Source organism: Microcebus murinus, chromosome 9, assembly GCF_040939455.1.
Source record: "Microcebus murinus isolate Inina chromosome 9, M.murinus_Inina_mat1.0, whole genome shotgun sequence".
In the NCBI taxonomy this organism is placed as follows: Eukaryota; Metazoa; Chordata; class Mammalia; order Primates; family Cheirogaleidae; genus Microcebus; species Microcebus murinus.
Window position 1 is genome coordinate 81480509 of NC_134112.1, and position 20363 is coordinate 81500871.

General features: G+C 40.4%; 1 protein-coding gene and 2 pseudogenes across 1 annotated transcript in view; 2 read left to right on the top strand and 1 right to left on the bottom strand.

Annotated features, from left to right (window-relative positions):
* Nucleotides 1-20025, top strand: part of STRIP2 (striatin interacting protein 2) — a 57880-nt gene extending 37855 nt beyond the window's left edge. Inside the window, exons 19-21 of the mRNA XM_012789197.3 lie at nt 9780-9884; nt 11766-11970; nt 17581-20025. Of these exons, the coding sequence (XP_012644651.1) occupies nt 9780-9884; nt 11766-11970; nt 17581-17831 (561 nt within the window). The 3' untranslated portion in view covers nt 17832-20025. The remainder of the gene's footprint in view (nt 1-9779; nt 9885-11765; nt 11971-17580) is intronic.
* LOC142872930 (high mobility group protein B1 pseudogene) lies at nt 6065-6816 on the bottom strand (annotated as a pseudogene).
* LOC142873084 (uncharacterized) lies at nt 16223-16374 on the top strand (annotated as a pseudogene).
* Nucleotides 20026-20363: the final 338 nt, after the last annotated feature.

Here is a 20363-nt window from a genome sequence, read left to right on the forward strand (position 1 = left end):
ATTTCCAGACATCCCAGAAGGTTTTTGTTGTTTTGGTTTTAGTTTTCTTTTTGGGATGTAATCTTTATGTTTAAGTGTTAAAATCTGTAGCGTTCCATTCAGGCATTATTCAACCAATGGTGTATGACTCTTTAAAATAGAGTCTTTGTTCTAACCTTCACCGTCACTATTTACAGCCAATGTTACCTTAGCATTATTGTTTCTCTATTGCAGATATAATGCAAACATACTATAAGGTATATGTTCATTTTCCATGAGGTATTTATACAGAGGAAGGACCATGGAAATTTTTTTTCAGCATTTTATCTATTTTTTTTTGTTGGTCACTATTTCTGTAATGGGTTCCTGAGGAAATTAGAATCTCTGGGGTGATTGTTCAGACTCACATGCCAGATCACTTCCCTGGAGCACATGTAATTTGTTAGTTTCCCATATAATCTTGGAATTTTTTTTTTTTTTTTTTTTTTTTTTTGGAGACAGAGTCTCGCTTTGTTGTCCAGGCTAGAGTGAGTGCCATGGCGTCAGCCTAGCTCACAGCAACCTCAAACTCCTGGGCTCCAGTGATCCTTCTGCCTCAGCCTCCCGGGTAGCTGGGACTACAGGCATGCGCCACCATGCCCGGCTAATTTTTTATATATATATCAGTTGGCCAATTAATTTCTTTCTATTTATAGTAGAGACGGGGTCTCGCTCTTGCTCAGGCTGGTTTTGAACTCCTGACCTTGAGCAATCCGCCCGCCTCGGCCTCCCAGAGTGCTAGGATTACAGGCGTGAGCCACAGCGCCCGGCCTATAATCTTGGAATTTTCTTCTCTCTTTCCTCCTTACCTTATCACTTCACTGAGAACTATCACTCTCTTATGCTATCTAGATCCTTAGATCCTTAATCTAGCAGTAACTTATCAGAAAACCATACGATATTGGCCGGGCGCTGTGGCTCACGCCTGTAATCCTAGCTCTTGGGAGGCCGAGGCGGGCGGATTGCTCGAGGTCAGGAGTTCAAAACCAGCCTGAGCAAGAGCGAGACCCCGTCTCTACTATAAATAGAAAGAAATTAATTGGCCAACTGATATATATATAAAAAATTAGCCGGGCATGGTGGCGCATGCCTGTAGTCCCAGCTACTCGGGAGGCTGAGGCAGAAGGATCACTCAAGCCCAGGAGATTGAGGTTGCTGTGAGCTAGGCTGACGCCACGGCACTCACTCTAGCCTGGACAACAAAGTGAGACTCTGTCTCAAAAAAAAAAAAAAAAAAAAAGAAAACCATACGATAAGGGTTTTCCCACATCATTCTATAGAAAAGAAAATCTAAAATAAAAATATGACTTCATTTTCAGTTATATAAACCATAATAGAGAAATGGATCAAAAGAGGGAAAATCACTATAAATTGCGAATTTTCAATCAGTAAGTATTAAGATCTAGCAAATGTTTTCACAATAGTTTTAAATAAATGCAGGGCTAACATGGCATGGGAAACCTGAAGCATAAATCAAAGAAATAGACTATAGTTGGTAGTATAGAAAAGACAGACAAACCTAACTTTACCACTTATAACTATAAGGGATCTTGAGCAGGTTTCCTATAGGATATAGGAGTTTCATCTATAAAAGGAAGAGAGGTCAGGTCATTAGATGAGCATTCAACTTTCCTTGGTCTATAAAATTCTCCTAGATTCATTATAAAACAACCAAATTAATATTAATAATTTTGATTTCTCAGTGCAGAGCTCGTTTGTCACTTATGGACTTCAATAAGCTGTTGAGGAGGTTGAGATATACTATTACATCTCACTCTTAGAATCTCTTTTTTAAGGGCTCAGTCTGATCATATTGGCTGACGGAACTCAGTCAAATGCTCCACTTTAAAGCAGTAAACCTCACTGGTTTTTTTTGTTGTTGTTTTTTTTTTTTTTTTTTTTTTTTTGTTTTTGCTAGAAACTTACCTTCTGCTTTGAAGTAGAAATTATAGTAGAACATAAAAAGGGCTTCTCTACTATTAGGTCTTCAAGAAGTTCAGAAAGCACTGGATCAAACCAAATTTTCTCTCAGAAATCGCCTTCTGTGTCTAGGATTCCATAATTTCAACTAGAAAGGGCTGGGCATTGTGGCTCAGGCCTGTAATCCTAGCACTCTGAGAGGCCGAGGTGGGCAGATCGCTCAAGGTCAGGAGTCTGAAACCAGCCTGAGCAAGAGCCAGACTCCGTCTCTACTATAAATAGAAGGAAATTAATTGGCCAACTAATATATATAGAAAAAATTAGCTGGGCATGGTGGCGCATGCCTGTAGTCCCAGCTACTCAGGAGGCTGAGGCAGAAGTATTGCTTGAGCCAAGAGTTTGAGGTTGCTGTGAGCTAGGCTAATGCCACAGCACTCTAGCCCAGGTAACAGAGTGAGACTCTGTCTCAAAAAAAAATTAAAAAATAAAAATAAGGCCGGGCGCTGTGGCTCACGCCTGTAATCCTAGCTCTTGGGAGGCCGAGGCGGGCGGATTGCTCAAGGTCAGGAGTTCGAAACCAGCCTGAGCAAGAGCGAGACCCCGTCTCTACTATAAATAGAAAGAAATTAATTGGCCAACTGATATATATAGAAAAAATTAGCCGGGCATGGTGGCGCATGCCTGTAGTCCCAGCTACCCGGGAGGCTGAGGCAGAAGGATCACTCGAGCCCAGGAGTTTGAGGTTGCTGTGAGCTAGGCTGACGCCACGGCACTCACTCTAGCCTGGGCAACAAAGTGAGACTCTGTCTCAAAAAAAAAAATAAAAAAAAATAAATAAATAAATAAAAATAAGATTGGATACTTGTATGACCTTGGGCAAGCTCTTTCCCCTCTCTGGGCCTCAGTTTTTGCTTCTGTGGATGACGAAATTGGAGAACAACTAAGTCCCTTTTTGTGCTCAGATTCTAACCAATTTGATATCTTCAGTCTAGAAGGAAGAAATACTCCATTCTTCCCTTAATCATCTGAGTTAATTGTCTACATAATTGGCATAGCCTGGATTTTTCTTTGGCTTGGCTTACTCAGCTGAACTATGGATGGATCTTTGAGAATATAGCCTTCATAGTGTTTTGGAGATGGTCCCTGAACTGAACCTTTAGACCCAAGGTGTACTACAAACAAATATTTATTTGTGAGAGTGGAATTTGGGCAAATGTTTTCTTTTTTAACTTTAGCTAATTGAAAGTAAGTGAAGGTCTTGCTTTGGCTAATATGAAGTACTGAAGAATGTGACTGTGTACTGCTGTTCACAAAATGTCTCCTCACACAGGTTTACATCTTGCTTAGTATGCTGCATCTTTCAAAAAAAAAAAAAAAAGAGAGAGAGAAAAAAATAGGTGACCTGCCTTAAATGAACATAAACATAAAGAAAAAACCCTTGAGTCTGGCAAATCTGAACAGGTACCATGGAGCTGAAGGCCTGCTGGGAAAATGATTATCTGCTGAGTTAGAACAAGGCAGAAGCTAGAGCAGCGCTATGGGTAGAGCTTGCTGCTGCAAGCAGAGGAGACAGAACAGTGGTGCTTGGCTGTCCTGATAGAGCCACTGACCAGCATGTGTGCCTTCAGTGTCAGCTCCAGGCAGCATCTGGTGACAGCAGAAGTGGGGCTAGTTACAGTTGTCTGAGAAGGCTTATCAAAAGGAAAGGAGAGCCAGGCCATGGGCAACTGAGACTATCTTCAGGGAGGGAACTGTGGTACCTTTCTTGGGACTCTTGAGACTGAGCTCTGAAGAAAAGGCAGTCACAATCAACTTATCCTCACTTAAAACTTCTCTTTGAAAACTTTAAAACTTCACTTGATTACTCACTAATCCATTTCTTTTCAGGGAACTAAATATGGATCCTCCCTTAGGGTATCTCAGGCAGGGAAGTTAGCAATGTTTGGATTACAGTCACACATCCCAAATGATGCAAGTCCAAGATTATTCATTGCAGCATTGTTTATAATAATGAAAGATTGGAAACAACCTAAATGCCCACTAATACAAGACCAACTGGTTAAATAAATGATGGTACATCCTTATAATAGAATATTATTATTCATCATTAAAAAGAATGAGGGGCCCGGCGCAGTGGCTCATGCCTGTAATCCTAGCACTCTGGGAGGCCAAGGCAGGTGGATTGCTCAAGATCAGGAGTTCGAAACCAAGCCGGGCGCGGTGGCTCACGCCTGTAATCCTAGCACTCTGGGAGGCTGAGGCGGGCGGATTGCTTGAGGTCAGGAGTTCGAAACCAGCCTGAGCAAGAGCGAGACCCCCGTCTCTACTATAAATAGAAAGAAATTAATTGGCCAACTAATATATATATATATATAAACTAGCCGGGCATGGTGGCGCATGCCTGTAGTCCCAGCTAGTCGGGAGGCTGAGGCAGCAGGATTGCTTGAGCCCAGGAGTTTGAGGTTGCTGTGAGCTAGGCTTATGCCACGGCACTCACTCTAGCCTGGGCAACAAAGCGAGACTCTGTCTCAACAAGAAAAAAAAGAATGAGGTAGTTCTTTTCAACTGGAGAAAGTCCGAGTAAATCACAGATAGAATGGTCAGAGCTGAAACAATTTTAAAGATTAACTAGTTCAGGCCAGGCACAGTAGCTCACGCCTGTAATCCTAGCACTCTGGGAGGCCGAGGCGGGTGGATTGCTCAAGGTCAGGAGTTCGAAACCAGCCTGAGCAAGAGGGAGACCCCATCTCTACTATAAATAGAAATTAATTGGCCAACTAATATATATAGAAAAAATCAGCCGAGCATGGTGGCACATGCCTGTAGACCCAGCTACTTGGGAGGCTGAGGCAGTAGGATCACTTGAGCCTAGGAGTTTGAGGTTACTGTAAGCTAGGCTGACACCATGGCACTCACTCTAGCCTGGGCAACAAAGCGAGACTCTGTCTCAAAAAAAAAAAAAAAAAAAAAATTAGCTAGTTCAACTTCTAGGAAACAGGGGAAATGATTTGCCTAAGATCATACAGTCAGTGCTGAGGCATAATCCAGGTGGCCTGGTACCTACTCCAGTGCTTCTATAAGGCCACACCTCCATTCCCATATTATTCTTTTTAAGTGCTAAAGAATGCATGTTTTTTACGCCTCTACCATATCGGAAACCAGGATAAAGGAAGCTCAAAGTAGAAATATACTTACCTATCCCATGTTTTGTGTTTCCCTTGCTGCTTAAAAATTTAAAAGTGTATCTTTTTCTGTTAACTACACAAGATACAATGTCTGTAGAACCTGATGTGTTTTGGGCAAGCCAAACTAGCTAATGCACTAGGGTGGAAACTCTCATGGAAGTTTCCCTCAGAAGTAGATAGGTTGTTCTCCTGGGACTAGTTCTAAGCACAATATTGAACATTTACATAGGAAGGAGGATATTATATCTAAATAATATTTCTAAAAAGTTTTTCTGAAATTTTTTGGCCCTTGGAATTAGGAAAGCCCCTCAAAAATCTTGAGTGCTCATTTCACATTAGATGTATGCCTGTCTTGCTTGCTTCAAATTAATTTGGGGGAGGAGGAGGTAATTTTCTATTCATCAGATAGCAGCTCACTTCTACACATCTTCTATTCCTATATTTTCCTATCACACTGTAGACATGAGGAATTTCCAAGATGTTGGTTTGGCTGTCATACGTGCTGATTGATTTATATAGCTTCTGATACTGGTATATATTTGCAGACCTCAAAATTACATAAGGACTCTTTTTTTTTTTTTTAATAAAAAAATTGTATTTACTTAGAAGCATTCAGAATGTCAACAAAACAGCTGCAACTTTTTTTTTGCAATTACAGAGTGGTATTCAGTTAACAGAACAACAATTATTTCGTATAAGCTGCATCAGAGACAACTGAAGATGAAAAAACTACCATCCCCATATATAACTAATTTGTGCTGTGCACCAAAAAGAACCTGCTTTAAATTTCCATGCCAATTTACAACCCCCATACTGTACCAGGCAAGGTTAGTGGCTATTGAAAATACCACCAGGACAGGGCTAGCTAAAGACACATTCGGTAGTGTGTTAACTATACAAAGAAAGACACTGTACAGTTTAAAAACAAATCTTACACAGCCTTACATTTCAATTTTTTTCTTTAAAAGGAGTGAGTTGTGTACAGGGGGGTTAAATGCTTTATAGACAAGAAAAAAAAAACTGCGCTAGAACCAACTTATTCATCATCATCATCATCATCTTCATCTTCTTCATCTTCCTCCTCCTCTTCATCCTCTTCATCTTCCTCATCTTCCTCCTCTTCCTTCTTTTTCTTGCTTTTTTCAGCCTTGACGACTCCCTTTTTTGCTGCATCAGGCTTTCCTTTAGCTCGGTATGCAGCAATATCCTTTTCATACTTTTCCTTCAGCTTTGCAGCCTTCTTTTCATAAGGCTGCTTATCATCTGCAGCAGTGTTATTCCACATCTCTCCCAGTTTCTTTGCAACATCACCAATGGAAAGGCCAGGATGTTCTCCTTTGATTTTAGGGCAATACTCAGAACAGAAAAAGAAAAAGGCCGAAGGAGGCCTCTTGGGTGCATTGGGATCCTTGAACTTCTTTTTTGTTTCCCCTTTAGGAGGGATATAGGTTTTCATTTCTCTTTCATAACGGGCCTTGTCCGCCTTTGCCATATCTTCAAACTTTCCTTTCTCTTTAGCAGACATGGTCTTCCACCTCTCTGAGCACTTCTTAGAAAACTCTGAGAAGTTGACTGAAGCGTCTGGGTGCTTCTTCTTGTGCTCCTCCCGGCAAGTTTGCACAAAGAATGCGTATGATGACATTTTGCCTCTCGGCTTCTTAGGATCTCCTTTGCCCATGTTTAGTTATTTTTCCTCAGTGAGGCACAGAGTCGCCCAGTGCCCGTCCGGCTCTCACTTGGCCCGGCGCTGTCTCTCAGGACTCTTATTTTTATCCCTGAAAAATGTTTCTATGAGTAGATACCTGTTTCTAATCTGACATCCATATGTTATTTCTGGTTAGGTGCTCATAGCTATCAAGGAACAATATAAGAAAAACACCTGGTTAGAATAAACCATCTGCCATTTTTCCTTCCATGCTGAAGAATTTAGCATCTGACTAGAGTAGGGTTTGATGAAGGATGGTGGGGGTTGATTTAAATATTCAAGCATAAATAGATCTGGGATACCAGAGATGAAACCATCAGTATATGGCAACCTAATATTTGATAAAGTAGACAAAAATATACAATGGGGAAAAGAATCCCTCTTTAATAAATGGTGCTGGGAAAACTGGTTAGCCACATGCAGAAGATTGAAACAGGATCCCTACCTATCAGGATCCCTACCCTTCTCACCTCTCACATAAATTCACTGAAGATAGATAACAGACTTAACCTAAGGCATGAAACCTTAAGAATCCTAGAAGAAGACGTTGGGAAAACCCTATTAGACATTGGTCTAGGCAAAGAATTTTTGAGGAAGAGCCCCAAGGCAATCACCGCTGCATCAAAAATAAACAAATGGGATCTCATCAAATTAAAAAGTTTCTGCATAGCTAAGGAAACCATCATTAGAGCAAATAGACAACCCACAGAGTGGGAGAAAATATTTGCTCTCTATACTTCTGATAAAGGTCTAATAACAAGTATCTATCTAGAACTTAAAAGAATAAACAAGAAAAAAAATCAAACAATCCCATCAAGAAATGGGCAACGGGCCGGGCGCGGTGGCTCACGCCTGTAATCCTAGCTCTCTGGGAGGCCGAGGCGGGCGGATTGCTCAAGGTCAGGAGTTCAAAACCAGCCTGAGCAAGAGCGAGACCCCGTCTCTACTATAAATAGAAAAAAATTAATTGGCCAACTGATATGTATATAAAAAATTAGCCGGGCATGGTGGCGCATGCCTGTAGTCCCAGCTACTCGGGAGGCTGAGGCAGAAGGATCGCTCGAGCCCAGGAGTGTGAGGTTGCTGTGAGCTAGGCTGACGCCACGGCACTCACTCTAGCCTGGACAACAAAGCGAGACTGTCTCAAAAAAAAAAAAAAAAAAAAAAAGAAATGGGCAACGGAAATGAACAGAAACTTCTCTAAAGAAGACAGAATAATGGCCTGCAAACATATAAAAAGATGCTCAACATCTCTAATCATCAGAGAAATGCAAATCAAAACCACAATGAGATACCATCTAACACCAGTGAGAATGGCTTGTATCAAGAAATCCCAAAACAACAAATTCTGGCTAGGATATGGAGAGACAGGAACACTCCTACACTGCTGGTGGGACTGCAAATTAGTGCAACCTCTGTGGAAAAGAATTTGGAGATACCTCAAACAGCTAGATATAGAAATACCATTCACCCAGCAATAGCATTGTTGGGCATCTACCCAAAAGAGCATAAGACATTCTACTATAAAGACATCTGCACCCAAATGTTTATGGCAGCACAATTCACTATTGCAAGATCATGGAAACAACATAAGTATCCGTCAATTCATGAGTGGATAATTAAAATTTGGTATATGTTCACAATGGAATACTACTGAATTCTAAGAAATGACAGTGAGCTAGCACCATTTATGCTATCCTGGATTAAGCTTAAGCCCATTATCCAAAGTGAGGTGACACAAGATCAAGAAAATGGGCTCCACATCTACTCGCCATCAAATTGGTACTGACTAATTAAAACTATGGTGCTCAAATGGTGATAGTGCTCACCGGGATTTGGGGGAGATACACATCTTAGGGTTGTGGTGAGCATTGTCGGGGGGTAGGAAGTACCTCTAACCCTTTGTAGGGAAAGGTAAAGATATACAATGTAACCCAAAACTCAAAAAAAGGAAAAAAAAAAACTTTTATCTGGTGGTGGGCAGATGGGAGGGGGGAGAAGGGGAGGGACATATACTTACAAAATAGGTGCGATGCACACCACCTGGGGGTAAGACACACTTGATGTTTTGGTAAGGAAGGGGGGCTGGGGGAGGAATGGCAGGGGCAATATATGTAACCCTAACAATATTTGTACCCCCACAATATGATAAATAAAAGGAAAAATAAATAAATATTCAAGCATAATAAATACCAGATCCGCCCAGCATAGTTTAAAATCTACTAGAATGAGACCTAATTCCTAGCAATTACAAACAAAGCTTGTATAAGTGCAAATTACCTGTATACAGGAATAAAACTCTATGAATCTCTTTTCTGATCCTAAAGTATAAGCTACACAAGAAAGCTTATGAATTGTGTTCATGTATCATCTTTCTTACTTGATCTAGGTAAAAAGTCTTCCAGGATTTGCAGCAGAGAGGGTTTTCATATGAAGGATGTTGTGTGCTTTAAGATGTCAATGTGGGTCGGGCGCAGTGGCTCACACCTGTAATCCTAGCACTCTGGGAGGCCAAGGCGGGCAGATTGCTCGAGGTCAGGAGTTCAAAACCAGCCTGAGCAAGAGCGAGACCCCATCTCTACTATAAATAGAAAGAAATTAATTGGCCAACTAATATATATAGAAAAAATTAACCAGGCATGGTGGCGTATGCCTGTAGTCCCAGCTACTTGAGAAGCTGAGGCAGTAGGATTGCTTGAGCCCAGGAGTTTGAGGTTACTGTGAGCTAGGCTGACACCATGGCACTCACTCTAGCCTGGGGCAACAAAGCGAGACTCTGTCTCAAAAAAAAAAAAAAAAAAAAAAAAAGATGTCAATGTGAAGAGCAGGGGTGAGAAGGTAGCATTTCATACTGAAACACCTGACCTAAACTGACCAACAGTGACTTCCAGCCTTCTTTAGGAATGAAAGCCTTGTGGTGTTGAGATAATGATGGATGTTCATTATTATAGGAAGCTGGAGACAACAACCAGTTCTGTTGGAGAAACCTCTTTTCCTGCATCAACCTCCTGAGGTTGCTCAATAAACTGACCAAATGGAAACATTCCAGGACCATGGTGAGTGGGGCTTCAGATCACTGAGGTGTCCATCTGACTGAATTTTTAAAAATCATTAGTAAATATTTGTGGACTGCCTGCTTTGTGAGCTCTGTAGATAGACACTGAATACTATGTAAGATTTAACACCTCCTAATCCTGGACACTTATTCTATTATCTATAAGACGATTACTCATCAGTCCATTTCTTTTCAGGGAGTTGAATACAGACCCTCCCTCAGAGTAGCTCTGGTAGAGAAGTTAGCAATGTTGTTTGGATTACAGTCACACATCCCAAATGATGCAAGTGCAAAATTATTCATTGCAGCATTTTTTATAATAATGAAAGATTGGAAACAACCTAAATGCCCACTAATATAGGACTAACTGGTTAAATAAATGATGGTACATCCTTAGAATATTTGCAACCATTAAAAAGAAGGAGGCCCAGCTACTCGAGAGGCTGAGATGGGAGGATCGCTTGAGCCCAGGAGTTCTGGGCTGTAGTGTGCTATGCCAATCAGGTGTTCACACTAAGTTCGGCATCAATATGGTGACCTCCCAGGAGCGGAGGACCACCAGGTTGCCTAAGGAGGGGTGAACCGGCCCAGGTCAGAAACAGAGCAGGTCAAAACTCCCGTGCTGATCAGTAGTGGGATTGCACCTGTGAATAGCCACTGCACTCCAGCCTGGGCAACATAGCAAGACCCTGTCTCTATAAAAAAAAAAAAATTATTAAAAAAAAAGAAGGAGGTAGTTCTATACTGATATGAAATAATTTTCAAGATATATTGTTTAGTAAAAAGATATAGAACAGGCCGGGCGTGGTGGCTCACGCCTGTAATCCTAGCACTCTGGGAGGCTGAGGCGGGCGGATTGCTCCAGGTCAGGAGTTCGAAACTAGTCTGAGCAAGAGCGAGACCCCGTCTCTACTATAAATAGAAAGAAATTAATTGGCCAACTAATATATATAAAGAAAAAATTAGCTGGGCATGGTGGCACATGCCTGTAGTCCCAGCTACTTGGGTGGCTGAGGCAGGAGGATCACTTGAGCCCAGGAGTTTGAGGTTGTTGTGAGCTAGGCTGACTCCACGGCACTCACTCTAGCCTGGGCAACAAAGTGAGACTCTGTCTCAAAAAAAAAAGAAAGATATAGAACAGTATGGCAGGATCTGCATTGACTATTGTTTTGTGTTAAGAAACAAAAATAATATATGTGTACATAGAATTATCTCCAGATGATAGACAAGAAACTGGTAACAGTGAAAATGGATGTGTGGCTAACAAAATTTTCTTTTCACTTTATACTATGTATTTTGTTTTGTCTTTTTTTTTTTTTTTTTTTTTTTTGAGACAGAGTCTCGCTTTGTTGCCCAGGCTAGAGTGAGTGCCGTGGCGTCAGCCTAGCTCACAGCAACCTCAAACTCTTGGGCTCGAGCGATCCTTCTGCCTCAGCCTCCCGAGTAGCTGGGACTACAGGCATGAGCCACCATGCCCGGCTAATTTTTTTATATATATATCAGTTGGCCAATTAATTTCTTTCTATTTATAGTAGAGACAGGGTCTCACTCTTGCTCAGGCTGGTTTTGAACTCCTGACCTTGAGCAATCCGCCCGCCTCGGCCTCCCAAGAGCTAGGATTACAGGCATGAGCCACCGCGCCCGGCCTATATACTATGTATTTTGAATATGAGAAACTTTGAATTATGAAATATGAATGGAATAGTTCCCTCTTTGTTCTTGAAGACTATCTATATAGAGCCTGGACCACAGATTCCCAAAAGCTCCTTGGGGGCTTCTGAGGCTAGCCAGGTTTGGTTTAATTTGTCTGTGAGTTGGAAATTCCAAGAAACTTGAGATCTTTATCTGCATTTCTTCACCCCACCCCTCTTTTAATGGGCAGATGCTAGTGGTGTTTAAATCGGCTCCAATCTTAAAGCGGGCCCTCAAGGTCAAACAGGCCATGCTGCAACTTTATGTCCTAAAGCTGCTAAAGATACAGACCAAGTACCTGGGTCGCCAATGGAGGAAAAGCAACATGAAAACCATGTCAGCCATTTACCAGAAAGTACGCCACCGCATGAATGATGACTGGGCTTATGGGAATGGTGAGTATTCTCAGAGCTCCTGACTTCCAGGAGTTTCCCGGGGTTTAAACTAAACTAAATAAACATTCTATTTATCTCTACTCTTGGCATGAATTGTTACGTATTTTGGGTGAGAAAATATGTGATTATAGGTCGGGTGCTAATACACCAAACTTTAACACGTTTAAATGCCCCAAATTCTTTTATTTTATTTTATTTTATTTTATTTTATTTTATTTTATTTTATTTTATTTTATTTTTTACTCTTTTTTTTTCTAACCTTCATTATTTTTTTCTTTTTCCTCTTCCAATGCTCAGATGCCCCAAATTCTAATGTGTACCCTGTCCTTTACCCTGTAAACTACGAAGATCCATTTTATAAAACAAGTAAATTGAAAGATAATTACCCCCTTTCCAAGATGTTCTTTTAAATGGCAGCTTTCTCCAAAAGATGTGTTAAGTTAAAATAACTTTTATTTTAAAGCAGTTAGGAAGAAAAGATAGAAAATACAAATAAGAAAACATTGTATTATATTATCATATTTATGCCATATTTGTGCCACCTAGAGATTACTACCATTAACACCTTATTGTGTATTCTTCCAGATCTTTTTCTATATGCATGCATATTTTATTAAAATGAAAGCAAATTATATATGCCATTTTATAATCTCTTTTCAGTTAACATTATCTATATCTTTACATGTCAGTATATTTTCATTTCATCTAATACAATTCATATTTAGAATTCCCCAGTTGTCTCAAAATGTTCTCTTTTTTTGAGACAGAGTCTCACTTTGTTGCCTGCGCTAGGGTGCCATGGCATCAGTCTAGCTCACGGCAACCTCAAACTCCTGGGCTCAAGCAATCCTACTGCCTCAGCCTCCCAAGTAGCTGTGACTACAGGCATGAGCCACCATGCCTGGCTAATTTTTTTTCTATATATATTAGTTGGCCAATTAATTTCTTTCTATTTGTAGTAGAGACGGGGTCTTGCTCTTGCTCAGGCTGGTTTCGAACTCCTGATCTCGAGCTAGGATTACAGGCATGAGCCACCACACCCGGCCTCAAAATGTTCTTTTTTTTTTTTTTCTCATATTTTTTTTTTCTTGTCAATACTAGTGAGGTTGATCAAAATGTTCTTTATTGTTATTTTTTCCAAGTAAGAATCCAATCCAGGACCGCAAATTGCATCTGGTTATATACATTAATTCATTTTGAATTTAGCAGTCTTTTTTTTCCCCCATAACACTAATTGAAGAACTAGCCCAGTTGTCCTGCAGAATACCCACCTTCTGAATTTGTCTGTTTGCTTCTTTTTTTTTTTTTTTTTTTTTTGAGACAGAGTCTCGCTTTGCTGCCCAGGCTAGGGTGAGTGCTGTGGCGTCAGCCTAGCTCACAGCAACCTCAAACTCCTGGGCTCAAGCAATCCTACTGCCTCAGCCTCCAGAATAGCTGGGACTACAGGCATGCGCCACCATGCCCGGCTAATTTTTTCTATATATATATATTAGTTTGCCAATTAATTTCTTTCTATTTATAGTAGAGACGAAGTCTTGCTCTTGCTCAGGCTGGTTATGAACTCCTGACCTCGAGCAGTCAGCCCGCCTCGGCCTCCTAGAGTGCTAGGATTACAGGCGTGAGCCACCGCGCCCGGCCTGTTTGCTTCTTTATGGTGTCATTTACCTTATTCCTCTATCCTTGGTATTTATTACCTGTAAACTTAAAGTTAGATTTAAAGGTTTGATGAATTCGGTTTAAACCTTTTTGACTATAGTACATCCTAGGTAATGTTGGAAACTGCATATTGCCTCACATCAGGAGGCATACTATCTGTAGTCAAAGGCCCTGCCCCTGAGCTATACCCCCGAGGAGACATAATTTTGAAAGGGCAGCCTTGCAAAAATAACAGGAAAATACCTAATCCCACAATTTCCCCAGTAACAGATCAATCCTATGAGTTCTCTCACTAACAGGTACCCTACAGGAGGAGTTCTGTTTTACACAGTTTCAGAAAAGAGATGTAAATCTCTCTCTTTCAAAATTGTTTTTTGAGAATCTGCTTTTTTACAGAATTCGTGAGTAAACAACAGGAGAACGAGCTCCATGCCTCAACCATATCTCCAGGATGGAGTCACATCTCCTGTGATAATCCCTTCTCCAAGGAAAGGCAGGAAATGAAATTTTGGACTTTGACATCCTTGCAGTTTTTTGTTATTTACCTGCTACTGCTTTTGTTATCAACTGACAGCCATCACTATTTTTTTTTTCTCTTCGTCCCCCTTAAAATCAGCAAGCCACTTGGCCTCACTGCTGGATCCCCTTCTCTTTGTTTGGGATGCCACCTGTTCTCTTTCTCCCCCCCCCCACCCCCATTCTCTGTCTTTCTAAAGAATAAAATAAACTTTTTTACTTTTATATCTTAATTTCTGCATGAGAAAATGTTCTCCACCCCCATCGTGAACACCTACCAGCCTTTCAACCCCTAACATCTGGTGCCCTGTACAAGGACAAAGGCAAATCACTTCTTTGCCTTGGCATGGGGACTTGAGACTGAGTCACAAGGAAACTGAGTCACTTCTATACCTTTATATAAGGAAAATCACTTCTCTGCCTCGGTATGGGGAATTTCTCTGCTTCCACACAGGAAGAGGTCAGGGGACTATCTCATTGTCTCTCTTTTTTTTTTTTTTTTTTTTTTACCTCTGGTAGGGGGTGAGAAGGTAGGGGTAGGGGGTAGAGCTGCTTCAGTCTGGAAACTTCTCCCTTCTCTGCGGCAATTCCAAAGACATTCCTCTTAATGTCCTCAAATCGTACAGAATTCAGTGAGTAATTTGGTCTCTGGAAACTTTGGGAATGGTCATAGGCATAAGGCGGTGAGTGGTAACTTCAAGGTTTGATTTGGTTTGGTTAAAGTAAAACCCCAAGCCAGACGTGGTGGCTCATGCCTGTAATCCTAGCACTCTGGGAAGCCGAGGCAGGAGGATCGCTTGAGGTCAGGAGTTCAAGACCAGCCTGAGCAAGAGCGAGACGCCATCTCTACTAAAAAAGTAGAAAGAAATTAATAGGCCAACTAAAAATATATAGAAAAAATTAGCCGGGCATGGTGGGGCATGCCTGTAGTCCCAGCTACTCGGGAGGCTGAGGCAGAAGGATTGCTTGAGCCCAGGAGTTTGAGGTTGCTGTGAGGTAGGCTGATGCCATGGTACTCTAGACCAGGCAACAAAGTGAAACTCTGTCTCAAAAAAAAAAAGTAAAACCCCAATGCTGGGTCTACCACTCAGGGGAGTGTCATGGAGGGACACTTCCTAACCACTCTTTCGCAGGGGGGGCACAGCCCCCATTACTCTTCACCCAGACCCAGGGACACCTGGCTATGGGGAAGACTTCAAATTTACAATCTGAGTCAGAAGTCAGGGATGCCTATTCTCTGGTTCAGATCACTAGGTTTTGGTCTGACTCAGATTTTGGAGGCTGCCTGATGTCTGATCAGACCTTCAACAAGTCACCTGAATTGGGGATGCCCTCTCAGACTTCTGGCAACATGTGACCATCCCCCAAAACATCCTTTTCTTTTTCTTAGTTGCCAACATGAGCAACATTTGGTCAGAACTTTGGGACTCATTGACCCCCATCCCAAATGCTCAGTAAATTAAAAGACCAGGAAATTTGGCCCAAGAATGAATCTCTGTGTAAAGGTACTTGACCTTTTGTCGCCACTAGCCAAGCAAAGAATCTAAAGTCCTCTATTTTCAAGCTTTCTTTAAACTTGCTAGTCTTTCTGGTCTTTACTGTGCCTGCCTCGTGTTACTTTTTACCCCTGCATCTCTCTCATTGCCTTAACTTTCCAGATAATGTTTCTCTTTTGGATCTCCTGTTCCTCCTTCCTCTTCTCTGTCTCCATCTCTCTCGCCTGGCCACACCTACTCTGGGTGGCCATTCCAGAACCCTGCAGGGTGCCTGTTAGTGAGTGAACTGATAGGATTGATCTGTTACTGGGGAAATTGTGGGATTAGATATTTTCCTGTTATTTTAGCAACGCCACTCCCTTTCAATATCTGGTTGAACTACCAGAACCTATGCTAAGGTTGACCAAAATTCGGAAAATTTTATTTTGGCAAGCTTTTTCATTGTATTTGCTGTAATGGGATTTGACCATTATTTCCATAATTGTATTTGAGAGTTTTTGGTAAGGTGTCTAATGACTTGCCTTTGCTGAATTTGTAACCTGCTTGAATTTTAGAGGATGCTGCAGTAAACAGTTCAGAGAACTATACTCACTTAAGCTGGCAGGGAAGATAGTTTTCCCAGAGTGAGGCTTATGCATTGCACTCTGAATGTGCCGATCCCTGAGATTTCCCCAAATGTGGGAAACTTGGCAGTATAATTTGTGGTAGTGAGGGACTGTGTTTTCACTTTCCTCTGATTTAAAAAAATGAAAGAAAAAAAAAAAAGAGTTTAGAGAACTAAGGGAAACATATGATTAGCATATAATAAGCCAGGATTCAATTTCTACTGTAAGACATAAAGTACAATTAGCTATTTAAATTCTTATGTGAGCAAATGTTAACATTGGAGGAAGGAAAGAATAAAAAGAGAAAAAAAATTAAGAAAAGAAAAGAAAAAATTAAAAAAATAAATTCTTATAAATTTTTAAAAAGTGAAAACGTTTTATCCTGTAAATGCCACATCTGTCCTTGGTGCCATTATGATCCCAAAGTCAAACTGTACTTTCTTAATATAAACCATTGAGTATAGGACATAAGAGATCTGGGAAATTGTATCTCTCACCCTGAAATAAGTGTCTAAGTACATAGAAGGAAAGCAGATTATCCGTTTTCTTTCTTTACCTCCATGGAAGCCTTCACCTCATAATCTTAAAATAAGCTGACACATAGATTCATCATGTGCTGAGGGGAATTCCAGGGAATCAGGGAAGTCTTCAGTAATTGGTCCATCCTGATTCTCCAGATGTACCCCTCTTGTCCCTTCCCATTCAAATGAGAAACTCTCATCCCTTAGGGAAAGCTCCATAAAAGGAATGTAGTTACCCTTGTAGAAAACATAATACATACAACAACTGATACATATAACTAGTAAAAAAGTAAAATAATAAAAAAGAAATACAATAAAAGAAGTCCACCTCCCTCAGGACCCTCATTTCCATTCTCAGAGGTATAACAACTGTTACCAGTTTCTAGACTACCCTTCCAAAGATAATTTCTATACATACAAGTTTATGTATGGGGGATGTGTCTGTTTTTTAAACCTAAGCGTCAGCATGCTGTATACTTTGTACATTGCTCTTTACAAAAAAGGGAATTTGGCCAGGTGTGGTGGCTCACACCTGTAATCCCAGCACTTAGGTAGGCTGAAGCAGGAGGATCACTTGAAGCCAGGAGGTCAAGACCAGCCTGGGCAACATAGCGAGACTCCATCTTTACAAAAAATAATTTTAAATAAAAAAATTAGCCAGCCAAGACCTTGTCTTTAAAAAAAAAAAAAAAAAAGCAGGGGTGGGATGTGATTTTAAGTAATTTCATTGTTGGAGTCCCAGAGACCATGCTCTGTGGTAAGGGGAGCAGTATCCTAAGTCATATATATCTTTTTCTTCCTCTCTTCCCAACAAAGACATCGATGCCAGGCCATGGGACTTCCAAGCAGAAGAATGCACCTTGCGAGCCAACATTGAGGCTTTTAACAGCCGCCGGTATGACAGACCCCAGGACTCTGAATTTTCACCTGTGGATAACTGCCTCCAGAGTGTGCTGGGGCAGAGGCTGGATCTGCCTGAAGATTTCCACTATTCATATGAGCTCTGGCTGGAGAGAGAGGTGTTTTCACAGCCCATCTGTTGGGAGGAGCTGCTCCAGAATCACTGACTGAGCTCCTCTTAACAAAGCATTGATAGATGGAGGTTGGCTCCAATAAATGGTGCTCTGCCTACCCTGCTAAGCCTTCATTTCCAGTTCTAGGAGTGCTTTTCAAGGGGCGATATGGCCCAGCCCTAGGACATCCAGTACAGTTCAGGGCTATTCTGGAGTTTGTTGGGCCTAGAGATGGCGCAAGGCGGAATCCTGAGTCACAACAAAATGATTAACATTTTTTTTATCCCAGTATTCTCTGGGGTCAGTTGGGTGCCCACTTGGTCTTGAAAATCTTTTAGTGATTCAGTCCTGGACAGGCTCTTTGGTGGGACCTCTCCCTCTCCCTGCTTTAGTCTTGGCTAGAACTAGTCTAGCCTTAGCTGGCCCCAAGAGTGAGAGGAAGTTTGTTATGGCATTTGACTCCTAGCATTCATCACAGATAGTGTGGGATACAGGTTGTAAAATAGGGAGAAAGTTTTCTTCTTGTTCACCCTGGATTCCTAGGACTTATCAGAGGTTTGGCAAAACCAACTTTGAAATTAAGTCTATATTTTAAATTTTGACACTCACCTCTTTCTAAGATCATTAGCTCTAAGATGATTTTAGAGCACCTGCACCTTCTTTGTGGAGGATGATGATTTACTATTCCCTAAATAGTGCATGTTATAGAAAAGTGTGTTATGTAGTGTTTTTTTCTTTATTACCTAAGAGATCTGTGTTCAATGTGAAAATTATTTCCTTGTGTACTCTGTATAGGGCATGGAGTACTCTGCTATTTTTAAAGAGCTACAACCAATATGAAATAATCAGGCCTTCTTTAAGGATGTTCCATGTTTTTCTGAAGCTACTTCCATCTTAAGATGGCTGAGTATACTGCAAAAAATTATCGTTTTCATGCAATTCATTTTTTAAATGACAAGTTAGCTACAGGAGGTTTTATTTATTGAGATGTTATGTCCATTTGTGCTCACGATTTATTTATTTTTTTAATTGAAAAGAACAGCAAGAGCATCACAGCTTACCATTTTTCTTTTTCTCCAATGTTGATTAATGATTTTTTTCTTTTATTGCTAGCAGTTTCAAAGTATCATGTGGAGATTTAGCAATACTGTTTCTATCAAAAATATTGCACATTTCATTGAAAATATAAGGATTTATGTGCTAACCTCTTTACACTTCTCTCTTTTACAGCAGTATCACATACCACCCAAAAGAAACTAGGTTTCTAGAAAAGTTTCTGATTTAGTCAGGATTATTTTATTTCTCTTCTGTCCCCAGAATTATGTCATCTATATCTTCAAGCTTTTTTACTTTAAATTGTTCCCCCCAACATAGACTCTGCTGAATCTTTTAATGATGGCACCAGGTCACCTTATGCTGGGAGATGTAGTCAAAATTTGCTTATTTACTCTGTCTTTTGCTAACCACAGTCTCACTTGGAGGTCATGATAGAATACTTGATAATATCCGAAGGAACTATACCAAAATCTAGTAAGTAAACTTTGAATTTTATCTCTTTGTGCTTTAGGGTAGCAGGATTTCTGTTTTTATGGAAAGGTCATGGAGAATGTAAGTATGTAATGGATAAAACTTCTTAAAATGTGTAAATTTTATCTAAGTAGGATGGCAGTCCTATTGTAATCAAAATAATTTACTGAGCATATCTTCTATGAATTTTATTAATCTAGAGTCAGCTTGTATGATTTTAGTGTGATTTGAATGAAAAGACAATTTTCAAGGAAAGAGAAATCATCACTCTATTTTCTTTAAAGCCATATTAAATTCAAATTGTGTCAAGAACAAATAAGTTACCCGTTTAAAAGTATGCACATGAGTGCTTTTTGAGATACAGAAGTATGCTAAGCTTTAAAATTTTATATTTTTATTATTTACAACTCTTCTCTAAGGAAAGATTAGTTCTCTGTATAGATAGAGAAACTGCAGCACCAAGGATGAGTGATTAGTTTGGTTTTCTCCATGGACTTGGTGAGACTAGCTGTCATGTACTGACAGCCAGGCCTCCATGCTAAGGTAACCAGGTTGAATCTCCCAATTTGAAAACCCGAATGTGTGGTTAGGAATAAACTCAGATTAACCAATTTCTAATGGTGATTACTGTTACTACATAGAAAAACATTATTTGAGTGATTTATAAAGTAGAAGATTTTTGTGAATGTTTCAATAAAGTTTGTGTTGATTATTGATAACACTATCTACTGAAGCACTTTAATAAAGAAAAATAGGCTGGAATTAGAAATTTGGTCTTTAAATTCCTCAACACAAGAAAAACTTAGTCATATTAGTTATAGAAATGAAGGGTATAATAAAGAGGGTGAATATACAAAATCTTGCATTAGTCTACCCCCAAGGAATGCTCAAACAAACAACTCTAAATCTTAGTGATTTACAATAATGTGTATTTCTGGGGGTCAGCTACAGTTCTGCTCTGCTCAGCTTGGCTTGCTTGATTGGCTTGCTCCATAAGTCGTTTTCTCCTGGCATTAGGCTGATGCAATAGCCCCTACCTGGGACATAACTGCTTTCATA